This window comes from Choloepus didactylus, chromosome 3 (genome assembly GCF_015220235.1).
Source record: "Choloepus didactylus isolate mChoDid1 chromosome 3, mChoDid1.pri, whole genome shotgun sequence".
In the NCBI taxonomy this organism is placed as follows: domain Eukaryota; kingdom Metazoa; phylum Chordata; class Mammalia; order Pilosa; family Megalonychidae; genus Choloepus; species Choloepus didactylus.
Window position 1 is genome coordinate 134,487,688 of NC_051309.1, and position 12,848 is coordinate 134,500,535.

Genomic DNA, 12,848 nt, shown 5'->3' on the forward strand with positions numbered 1-12,848 from the left:
CTTTTCTGGGGCCAGATCCAAACCAGCACATATGTCAACTCTGTAGAAAACTTGTTAGAATAGTCACAAATAATTCTTTCCTTAAAGCATGTGAGAGTAAATTGCTGTTGTATTCCTCATCATCCCTGAAAACTTTAGTATGCATTCCTGCAAAAAAAAGTACGTTTTCCTTATGTAATAACCACAATACAGCCTTCAAATCAGAAATGAACATTACCATCAGAATCAGAAGTGAATATTATTATCACTCAAGTTTTGTCCTTTATCTCAAGAATGTCCCTTATCTCAGAAACATCCAGTCCGTAACCATGTGTTGCGTCTTATTTGTCCTGTATCTTAAGTCTTCTTCAACTGGTTACAGCTCCTTAGTCATTACTTTCATAACGTTGACATTTTTGAAGATTACAGACCAGTTATTGTATAGAATTTCCCTCAATTTGGTTTAATCTGATATTTCCTCATGATTAGATTCAGGTTATTCATAGAAATCATTCTGTGTGCTCATTGCATCCTATCAGGTGAGTCTTGATTTTAATTTGTTCTGTTGCTGGTGATGTTAACTTTGAGTAAGATGGTGTCTGCCAGTCTTCTCTATTGCTAATGCTGCCATTATCTAAAATACCAGAAACGGATTGGCTTTTATAAAGATGGTTTATTTGGTTACAAAGTTACCGTCTTATGACCATGAAAATGTCGAAATTAAGGCATCAACACAAGTATACCTTCAGCACTTCCCTTCTTTCTGCCATCTTAACCCTGCAAATCCTAGCTACCTTGGAACATTTCCAGGGCCTTTAAATATTTATCTATTGCCTTTTCTAACTATTCTTGATATCAAGGTTGGTTTAAAACAAAATGGTATACTATTACCAAAATTAGAAAGCTTATATTTCTAATTTTTAAATTTTTTGTTAGGATTTCTATTCAAGGGATTAACAGATGCGCTTTTTAGGAGCCAGGAGTATTGAGTGATTAGAGTTACATTTACTAAATCATTGGGCTTGGTTGAAATTACAGATTTTACAAGAAAGAATTATACAAGTTCTATGGGCAGAGATGACAGTATCTAGGAAGTTGTGAGCAATATAGAACTCCATCATATTTGAGCAGAGCGTTTAAGGATTTAATTGTTTAGAATCATATTGTTTTTGTGAAAGATAAATTGTCTTGGAAAAATAAAAATGGTCAATTCCCTCCTTGTCAGCATTCTGTGAGTCCCTTTGATTGACAACTTGAACTTTCTTCTCACCTTGAATTATTCTTACCTACAAAATCTTGGGCCCTGAAACTCCTTTTCTGATGGCAAACTCATATGCTTCTAGAAATTCCCTTTCTGCATTGTTATATCTGCCACTTTCTATTGTAGCACCTTCTAGTTCCTCAACCTTTTCTAGTTTATCAACTCCCTCCTTGTCTTACTGGCCACTGAGATTATCTCAGGCTTAATCTAGAATTCTGGAATTATCCTACATGTGTCCAACCCAGAGCAATCCACGCCCTGGGATCAACATAACTGTCTTTGTTCTTCCTTCCCCTTTTGCATCCATGCACATCCCTAGGAAAATATCATAAAGGATGTTGATTCAGCCACTCTATGTGATCTTACAGAATTGTGATCTCATTGCTGTTCAGGATTATTCTTTGATTCCCTCACTTGGTAGGGATCACTGCTTTATTTTTACTTCTCATTATGGTACTCTCTATGTAGTTGTGGTCTTTTTTTCTTCACTGTAGTTTTATGTTTGTTTAAGAGTATGCTTTATCTTCTTTGTTAGAACATAAACTTATTGTAGGCATAACGAGTTACTTAATGCTTCTATATGTCATTCATTACAGTAAATTTTAGCAAAGGATTTAAGATACTGGATTTTTGAGATCTTCTCTGCCTTTGATTTTGTGTATTCAATGTACAGATGCAAAATCATCATAGCAACTCCATGCTTTTCTTTGACATTCTACCTAGCTGAGTTAATGCATAGAAAGTGCTTAGAATAGTTCATGGTATATAATAAATGTTCAATAAATATTAGCACTTATGATTGTGATTACAGCATTTTTATTTGATAATTTTGGAATGAATTTCTTAATGAGATTCATATATCTGAGACTGGCTACACTGATTGTATTGAGCATAATATTTTTCTTGATGAATTAAGTCATCATTGTGAGGATCTCACCTTCACTTATGGGTTCCCACAACAAATTAAACTGATTTTATCTTAATAGTTTCAGAGGCTCTCTTCTCATTTCCATCTCATTCTTTTTCTTTACTCCTACCCATCATCATCTCTTACCTTGACTATTTTAAGAACTTCACAAGTGGTCTGTTTATTTCCAGTCTCATATGTCCTTCCAAGCCATTCTTCATATTGTGGCCAAAATCTTCTTTTCTGCAGTGCCCCTGTTATCTGTTAACTCACTAAAGACCTTCCACATTGCTTACAGAATAAAATTTAAACTTGTTTTTGACATGCCCCTACCTCCCGCTTTAGGTAGCCTTACTGATTGTTGCATGCTCCTTGTATCCTATGCTCTACCTGCACTAAACTCTTACCAGTTCCACTCAAATTTGTTAGTCTTGTTGTATAAATTACAAGTCAGTGAACTCTGAATGAAGACCATAAGAGCTCTTTTACAATTAAAGTGCATATAGTAACGTCTATTTTGGCTGATCAGAGACCTTTTTGATTTCTTCCTGGGTTTTGATGTATTTCATACTTTGAGGGTGGGGAATAAATCAACTGAGGACTCACTTGAAATTTTACTTTCTCTAGGAGTCTTCCTTGAATTTCTTAAGAGTTCACCCTCTGTGTTCCATTGGTGCCTGTGCGTGCCTCTATAATAGTACTTGGTCACACTGTATGGTAGTTATTTTTGTAAACGGTATCTTACATTAACTTGAATTACGTATAACCCATACCAATCTATGGGATTAGTTGACATTCTGATAGGTTATTCCCATGTACTTCAATCAGTCATACGGTTTTTGACTAATGTAAAATTGTTCAGGAAATATTCAAGCCAGTGTCTGGTTACATCCCCCAACTTGTCTGGACCCATGATCTACATGGGATAGAACATAAATCTTGTTAAAAATAAAAGTGTGTGTGTGTTTGTATAGATATATATAGATAGACAGAGAGACAGACATGCACATTAGATTTCAGGTTGTGTAGGGAAAGCTATCAACAGAAGGAAGAGCAGTGATGAGTACACTGAGAGAAAAATTACCGCAGCTGAGAAAACATCTAACTTGGTGGGACAAACTTTATACCAGTATGTGAATGCATTAGTTTTGATTCTGAGCACAGTGTTATTGTTGTTGTTGTTGTTGTTATTATTATTATTATTTTAATATCTCATGACTGCTTGGAGTGACTGTGTATCCAAAGAAATTAGATAGGTGTATTCTGTAAAAGAAAGCCTACCACTTTCCATACAATATATATTAGGAATATTAAGAAAGAAAAAAATGCTAAAATTCAGAAATATTAAATATCAAAAAGATGTGCATCTTTGAATTAGTGATGTGTAATATATCACTGGGAAATAATAGGGACTCTCTTATTAAAAGCTGGGTAGTAAAAATTGATATAATTTTATTGCTGGAAGTATATGCCTTTTAGCCTTCTAAAATACCTGGACATAGAAGGAAAAAGAAGTTTTCTATGAACTGAAGGAATACTTAATAGATATCTGAAGGGAGTTCCAAACAGTAGATATGACTAGACAATAGACATTTTGGAGGGTCACAAGGGTCATTGAGATTGTCACCATGTGACACTGTGATCAAGGGTTGGCGTGTTGATCCTGAGGCTTTGTCCTATAGGAGGTGTCTCCACTGGCTAGGACATGGTTGAGAAGAATACATATGGCCTTGTAGGCCTGTTCTAGTTTGCTAATGCTGCAGAATGCAAAACACCAGAGATGGATAGGCTTTTATAAAACGGGGGTTTATTTCGCTACACAGTTACAGTCTTAAGGCCACAAAGCGTCCAAGGTAACACCTCAGCAATCGGGTACCTTCACTAGAGGATGGCCAATGGCGTCCGGAAAACCTCTGTTAGCTGGGAAGGCAGCTGGCGTCTGCTCCAAAGCTCTGGCCTCAAAGCGGCTTTCTCCCAGGACGCTCCTCTCTAGCAAGCTTGCTCCTCTTCAAAACATCACTCACAGCTGCACTCAGTGAGTTACCTCTCTCTGAGTCAGCTCATTTATATGGCTCCACTGATCAAGGTCCACTCTGAATGGCCGGGGCCACGCCTCCATGGGAACATCTCATCAGAATTATCACCCACAGCTGGGTGGGGCACATTCCAAGCAAATCTAACCAGCACCAAAACTTCTGCCCCACAAAACTACAAAGATAATGGCATTTGGGGGACACAATACATTCAAACCGGCACAAGGCCTCTGTAGTTACTGCCCTATGGACAAGTCCAGTGAGAACAGAAAGAGGTGAGAGCAACATCTATATCAGAAACATTCATGGACAGTAAGATAATGTCATGGATTACATGGTCCCCATCCAATTTCCTTTGTTTTGTAGGACTTCTCATGGAGAGATAAGAATCACTCTGCGGTCTTGCCTCTTATCAGACAGCAGTATTGAGCCAATGAACTTAGACACAAACTGATAAATAGACATACTCAAAACCAGCCACTGGTTAGCCCTGGGAATACATGGATTTTACCTCTTTGTTAGCCTTCCAAATCACACTATTCTATTTTGATTACCTAGCACTATGCCTGCAATAAAGATATGGATGGATGGGTGGACAGATAATGAATGAGATGTGAAAATATTGTTTAGTCACATCATCTCCTTCATATTGATGTGTAGTTTTGGAATGTAGAATGGCTTTAATTTTTGAGGTATTAATAACACCCAGTGAATATAAGCATGCTAAAGGAACTAATTTAATTAAAAATGGATTTTTATTTTTTTCCTTTTTCTTCTTTTTGTATATTTTTCCTACTTTATCTAAAGACATACACATGATTTCATTTATGCATTCACTGAACAGTTGTTTTCTTTTCATCAGGGGCCTGAATTAATGAATAAATATGTTGGTGAATCTGAAAGAGCAATTAGAGAGGTAATTATGCCTTAAGTGGAACTCTGCATAGGAGGATCACACTTCTGTCCTTCTGTATGGTTTCAAAAATATTGTACTATTTGTTTTTGGGTTATAGACTTTGAAATTTTCATATCCAAATTCTAGTGGTGCATCTTTTTCTTCAGGCAAAATGTTATTTTATTATTTAAAAATATAATAGTCTTTAATACTTTATTTTTGTTATTATACATCATAATATTACCAGATTTTATTTTTACCCAATAAAGGTATTTTTGTTAAAAATCGACCATAATTTCATTAAAGAAAGATATGTCTAAACCTTCAAAGGAGAATGCACAATCTCAGAATGAGATTTAAATCTTTTAAACAAGATAGCCCTTGTAATTCTAACTTAGTATATGAAAATTTCACTTCTCTGTCATTATTTTACTACCACCAGGTGAGTTAGACAATGCATCTCCTTCTTCCTTTCTAAGTTTTAAAGCCAGGCTTGATACCTGAATGATTTACCATGCCTACATATTGAGGAAGCTAGACAACTGGTAAATTCATGCAAAGTCAGGGTAACTGTCGTGTAACAACAGCAATCCGACCACATGTCTTGGCTTTCCTATGTAGAGATTGGCCTGCTTCACGGAGGGACCTTGTATGGTCACAGAAGCTGAGCTAGGGCAGTAACACCTAAGTAGCAAAGCAATGGATGGCACCCATTTAGGAAATACCTGGCCATCAGCCTAGGAGTGTAATGGGTTGTAATACTTTGTTTTTTAAACTGAGAAGAAAATTTAAATTACTGTTTTTCCTATTCCTTCAAAATGTAGAAGATAATAATCATATAAAACATAGTAACTGATTATGACAGCACCACCATTGATTAAAGTATAAAAAAAGTTTATTAATATTAATGCTTTTTAACTTGTTTGTATTTTTATGTCATATTACTTGTGATCAGGAAATGGGGGTATAGATTATAGGTGGCACATATTTGCCTATGCTGTCTTTTTCTAGCCCATTTCCACACGTCACCCCTGTGGCTTTCTGGCCAATCTCTAATGTTAGCAGTCGGGTTGACTTCTGCTCCAACCAGCCTAAGGCTCTTCAAGTTTTGGCCATTTTTCTGGCTTTTTTGTCCTGGATTCACATCAACCATTATTTTCCTATACCTATCATTTACTGATCTCTTACTATAATCTAGGCATTGTGCTAAATACTTTGAATTCTTTTTAAAAAAAATTAATTTCTTGAAATAATCTCCTGAGGTAGGCATTTATTTTCATCTCCATTTTAAAGATGTGGAAATTAAGGCCGAGAGAAGTAAAGTACCTGCTAAAGGTCAGACAGCTACTAAATAGTAGGAGGTGGGATTTTAACAAAGATTGTTTGTCCAGCCTGATTGCTTAGCCAAATTGCTTTCTACACACCTATATGAATTTGTATTGGCAGTCTTGTCTGTCTATGAATAAGGACCATGGAAGAAGGAACTTTTACATTGTTACTATAATATCCTGGGCATCTGTTTGAGGTGTGTACAAAGTAATTGGGCTGGTTGACTGGCACATGATATAATTAGTTCTAAATACAGTCTTTAAACTAAAACTGAATTCCAGAGTTTTCAGGAGTTTGTTTAGCTAATGTGGTATTCTTTCCACCAGATCTTCCGAAAAGCAAGAGCAGTGGCTCCTTCAATTCTCTTCTTTGATGAACTTGATGCTTTAGCAGTTGAAAGGGGCAGGTAAGAAATATTTAATAGCACTTACAGTATAGAGGAAATAAAATTTGGGCTGTTAATACATTTGACCTAAAAGAGAACATTTTTCAATTCATGTGTTCTTTTACCCATTAAATTATTCCATTTTATCACTTTATAATGCTTTCATATACTTTTTAAAATTTTTTGTTTTTTAGCAAAACAGTAATATTCATTTGGAGCACTTCAGTTAATTTTTGTAGTTTATTTTCTACAGAGACCCTAATATTGCCTACTGAAATTAGAGTGGTTGTATACATATAGTCAAAACAGTGAACAAAGATGGATTAAGCATAATTGTTTGAAATAGTAGAAACCATTTTAATAAAATTTATTACACAGATTTTAATATTCTTTGGAATAAATCATGTCCCTGAAATATAATAATTATTAACAGTAAAATATAAATTAGTATTAAAAGTTTTTTTCCTGAATCTCAGACAATAAAGATTATCTACAATGTCATTTCAAACAGGTATCTGTATCAGAACTGTTTACAAGTATAGGATTTTTTTCTCTGTCTTTTAAACAACTTGTGTTACAAGTATGTCATGTTGAATAATATTAATGCGTGTATTTTATGCATAAATTCTTGATGTATATATTTGAATATAAAATTTTTGCTGATGTTAATTACAGTAATTGCAGAAAGCAGCTTGTAAGACCCAAAACTAAATGTGATATGAAGCAGTGCTATAATTTCTTTCTGTGTAGAGCTGCCTCATCAGGTGAGAGTTTTAACATAGGGATTCTGCCATTAAGAAGCTGGCTTCCCTGCTCCCCACTCTTACCCTGTCAAACTTCCATAAATACCTACCAGATTTTTGGTTCCATGAGTTGAAGTACTCAGGCTCTTTTATTACTTCTGAGTTGAGGTGGCACAAAGGGTTATATTTAGCTCAAATACACCTTAACTACAAGAGAAGAAAAAAAAAGTTTGCTGTAGTAGTGTGACGCTACTGCATTATGTGATACTAAAGAAAAACATTTGTTTTTAGAGCCTAAAATGGAATAGGGTGGGATACAATGTTAAATATGAACCAGATGGGGGATAAAATATGTAGCAGAGTTCTCATAAAATTCTTCTCAAACAAAATGGTGTAGGAAATAATACAAGGCACTTGGTAGAAATACCCTAGTTTTGCAGGCAATTTTGCTTAGTAGGAATTTGCATATGTATTAGAGATGCTAGTAATTTGCAGCCTGGAGATATCATTTCCTCTTCTGGTTTCATCATACTGAACTTTTCAGGGAACACTTGTGTGTTTTATATACCTCCTTCCTTCAGTGGCTCGTTGAACTCAAGTATACAGTATAAATAAATTCTATGCAGTTTCTTTTGTATGTATATAAAAAATTCTGGTCATGATTTATCAAGTTAGTTGACATTTCAGAAAACAAAGAGGAAGCCAGTGGGTTCAAAGTATGGAGTTTTGGTTTCCTTTTATTTGCACTAAACCTTATATAGTTTGTTTTTTAAAATAGTAAGAATCTTGTAGAGTGGGATTTTTTTTCCAGCTCTTTTTCCTTATTGTTTGATGGACCAGCATTCAGCATTGCCTGGAAAGTGATTGTTTTTCCAGTTAGATTGCTGTTACTTAAAAACTAAAACAGTTAAAATCTCCACATGTATATTTTTGTTCTTTAGCTACTTGAACACATTTTCTGGAAATGAAAAATACAACCATTGATAGATATCAAAAAAAAGCATCAAATTCCCAAAATATTAAACCAGTCTTATGCATTGTTAAGACACTCATGGAATAAGAAAACATAGAAAAATGAAAAATTCCATAAAGTAGGATGCATTTCTATATAACATTAGGTCACACAGTGGGCATTTGTTCAAAGCTTTGTATGTTTTCTATACTAACATTAAGATCAAACCCATATGACCATTCCAAAAATGAGTGCATGAAGACAGTTTCCTCTTATCATGTTTCCCCCTTTCCAAATCTTAACATGTTTAACAAATTGAACAAACAATTATGGTATATCCTAGTCCTTGCTATCCTGTGCATTTTGAATTGAATTATTTTGACTATTTGAAGTTACTCAAAAAAGATTGCAGCCAGCACGTTGTAAATAGAGCATAAACATGCCATTTGCTTAGCTTTAGAAATCTTTGTGCTTTCAAAAAGAAATATTTTTTCATTCTTATCAAAATGTCTAATTACAGTCACTATTTTCTCCTCCTTGCCTCCTCATTTAATAATTTCTTTGAGCTTGAAAAATAAATAACCCTGATACTAACTTCCCTTCCTCTGTATGCCCATTTAAATTATAGGTGCTCTGAATAAGGTCTTTTGTCATATTTCATTTTGTGAGTTGGGGGAAATGCTTTAAGATTCCTTTTACAAAGTGGTTTAATGACCTCCATTACATTTAGGAAAATTGAAAATGTTATTAAGGTAGCACAGATCTTTGAAAAATAGATGTGGTAGGGAGTGAGACACTGAGGTAGGGAGGAAATTTGAATTATACTGGGTTAATAATAATATTAGATAACATTCATTTAGTGTTTATGATCTACCAAAAAATGTTTTAAGTGTTTTTTACATAAAGAAAATGCTCACACAAAGTCCTCTTGCTTTAATGCCAAGTAAGATGTTAATACACTTGGCACTTGACTCCAGTCCTCTGCCCCACCTCCAGGCTGCCTTAAATTTTTACCTTTTTTAAAGACTGTAATGGGAAGGGGAGGGCAAGGTGGGCAGTAAACCATCAGTTGTCCCTGTCTTAGGGAACCATTCTATCACCAGAAGTGGAGAGGGGTTGGGTGGGTTCCCATATTCTCTTTGCCCAGGCTCCTCAGACTGAGGAAATGGGCACGGACTAACCTGGAGATTCCTGGAATTACTTTCCTTTGTCCAGGACATCCCAGCCAATCACAGGATCCACAATCATCCTCATCAGCTGACAGCAACTGCCTGGTAGTGCCAAATTTGATAGCACAAATTGAAATTAGGAACGTATCTCTGGACTTAGGATCACTAGCTAGAGTGGTCCACCTTGTTTCGTTAACCAGCTTCCAAATAACAATGACGCCCCTTGTTTGGACCCCACTCACCGTATTATGGGCCTTTGCTTTATTAACTCAAATAATCCTCACAACAACCCCAGTATGTATAGGTACTATTCTTATCTCCTATACAGGTGAGAAAACATATGCATATAGAAGCTTAAATACCTTACTCAAGCTCATGCCTCCTTAGTGGCAGAGCTGGGATTTGAATTCAGGTATTCTGACTCCAGAGAAGATACCCTGAACTGCTTATTTTTTAACTTCACTATAGTACCATATAGATCAGGATTCCAGGCCGATTGTTAATTAACTAACTTTGTGAGCTTGTATTTATTGGGCATTTTCTGTGTGACTCATATGTTAGTGATGACCCTGTTTTGTCTAACTAGGCTGTTGTAAGACTCCCTTGGAAGCATGAATTCATTCTCTCCTTCAGTAATATTTATTGGATGCTCATTCTGCAACAGGTTTTGTGTTGGGGATACAACAGTGAACAGGACCTAGGGCAAGTTTCTTAACCTCGCTAAGCCTTTAGTTTCTTCATATATAAAATGGAGATAAGTTCTAGGTTGTTAGAATTAAATACATATAAAGTGCTTTACAGAGTACCTGCCATTTCATAAATGCTTAGAAAACATTAGTGTTTCTTCTTACAATAATAACTTCCATATAGATGGAAATATAGTAATGGATATAGAAATGAATCCTGCCTCCAGTAGAGCTTACATTCTGGAGGGAGATACTGATTAAATGAAGCATCTGGGAAATTAGGAAAAGCCTTCTTTAGAAGATATTTCATCAATCTAAGATGCTGTCTGTTGTAACACGAATCATTATTTTATGAACAACTACTGAAGAAAAAAATGCTGCCAATTAAAATATGAAATAGAATTGAGAAATCATTGATTGCATGAGGCATCCTGATTTCACATATTTAACATATGAAAAAGTTTGTATCTTAGAAATAGAATAAAGGCAGTTTTGTTTGGGAGAAAGCAGATGATGTATTATTCTGTTTTATAAAAATACTACTATTTAACATTGGGGTTTTTTAATGATAAAATATAAAAAAGATGATTAAATATATGAAAAAATAGAAAATGGTTAAGTGCTGCTCAGTTAAAACCTGAGCTGTTGGAGGATATCTTCTATGAGGTGCTGGAGAATCTATGATAGTAATAACTTCATTCTTGAATAGCTGTTTCTGCACTTAATCATCTAGAAATAATTTCCTCTTGGAGTGGTTGGAGAAAAAGTAAGAAGGTCTGAGCTAGCTTTCATTGAAAGTGAAGATTCCAGGATTAGCAGCAGCATTTTGAAAAGAGCTCTGAGTTTTAAAATAAAGATCAGGAAAAGGGGGAACCTCTTTTGCAGCATATCCAGATTTCAAGTACATTTGTTGAATTCCTGACACTAAGCACTGTAGAGGAAATTTTTGTAGGCATCATTTCTATAAATGGCACTTTCAAGGGGGGGTTATAAATTTTTTATATGATTTTTATGGTAGTTTTAAAAATTTCATAAAATCATAAATCTTTATAGCTGGAACTGTTCTTACAAATCATCCTAGTGTAAACCTTTTATTTTTCAGTAGGAACAGAAGCTCCTAGAGTGTAAGAGACCCAGACAAGACAAGAATCTATGTCTTCTAAGTTAGTGCTCCTTGAACTGTACAGAGAAATAGGGACGACCCTTATTCTATCATGATTTTGGACAGAAAAACATTAGTCTGTGTTTAAAGTTGCTAAATTCAATAGCAACTGTTTTCTGTTACGCAGTTTTTCCTGTCTTATACTTAATCACCACACATATAACCAGTTTTGCATTGATTAACTTTTAATATTAAACAAATGCTGAGGAAAACAGAATAAAAGAAGAAATGGAAAATATATGCCATATTTTCCTTATAATAGTTTTATACATATAGCAGAGTTCTATGAATATTTTTTGTTTTGTGTTTTATCTATACATGTAGCTAAGAACTATAATACAGTTAAAGGTAGAAGATGATTTTCCTTAGAGGATGACCATTTGCAGCATTTTACTAGCAATTGGTAGTAATTGCTGATATTTTTGTTGATGTTTTAGGATATGTAGGTCTCTTATTGTAGCTAATTTGCCTTTAAAGTGAAAGTAATGCATCATGAAAATTATCATGCGTAACACTTTTCATTCAGTTTAGAATGTTTGGCTAGCTATCCTTAGGTTGTCTTTGTCTCCCAAGCCTGAGTATTGACTCTGGCATGCAGGGAGGGAGATTTTAAGAAAACAAACAAATTCAGATGCCTACCATTGGGACTCTTTATGATGTATAAAATATATACCAGCAAAAAAAAACAAAACTTTTTTTGTTTTTTAATGGTAACCTGAGATATTGGTCTATAATCCAAGAATCATTTGAAGGGAATCCTTAATGAGTCCTGTAATTTAGGAAGCATATTATTTATTAGAGGAGTTGAAAAGGAAACAGATATTGTTTCTGTGAAAGTTTTTACTATTGAAAAAATCAGTGAAATAATTACCATTATATCAGTGAGGTTTCTTTAAGATAGGGTCAGTACATTTTTTCTATAAAGGGTAGCTAATTAGGAAATATTTTCTGCTTTGTGGGTTGAAAGTTGTAATTGTTGCAACTACTCTTCTCTGTTGTTGTAGTGCAAATGCAGTCATAGGTTTATGTAAGCATTAATTAAAAAAAAAAAAAAAAAACTCAAACAGTTGCTGGCCAGATTTGGTTTACTAGATGTAGTTTGCTGACCCCTGCTTATGAGTTTTGAAAAGAAATAATTTGGAAAAGAGGCTTGACTTCAGAAGAGTAAGGAGAATTAATGTTAATGTTTTGAGGAAATCTAACTTCAATACTTTATATAGTTGAAATTTTTTTCAGTTGTGTTGTCTGTTTCTAGAAGATGATAGAATTTTGAAAAGTCATCTCATTATGTTAGTGATTAAGCATTTGTTTTTAACCTTTTTCTTGGAGTTGGTTTTGATTTCCTAG

General features: G+C 34.6%; 1 protein-coding gene across 2 annotated transcripts in view; it reads left to right on the forward strand.

The window, feature by feature from the left end:
• Positions 1-12,848, forward strand: part of SPATA5 (spermatogenesis associated 5) — a 449,967-nt gene that overhangs the window by 125,612 nt on the left and 311,507 nt on the right. For both annotated transcript variants that reach the window (XM_037830598.1, XM_037830599.1), the window contains 2 exons: positions 5,043-5,096; positions 6,731-6,810. In XM_037830598.1, coding sequence (XP_037686526.1) covers positions 5,043-5,096; positions 6,731-6,810 — 134 coding nt within the window. The remainder of the gene's footprint in view (positions 1-5,042; positions 5,097-6,730; positions 6,811-12,848) is intronic.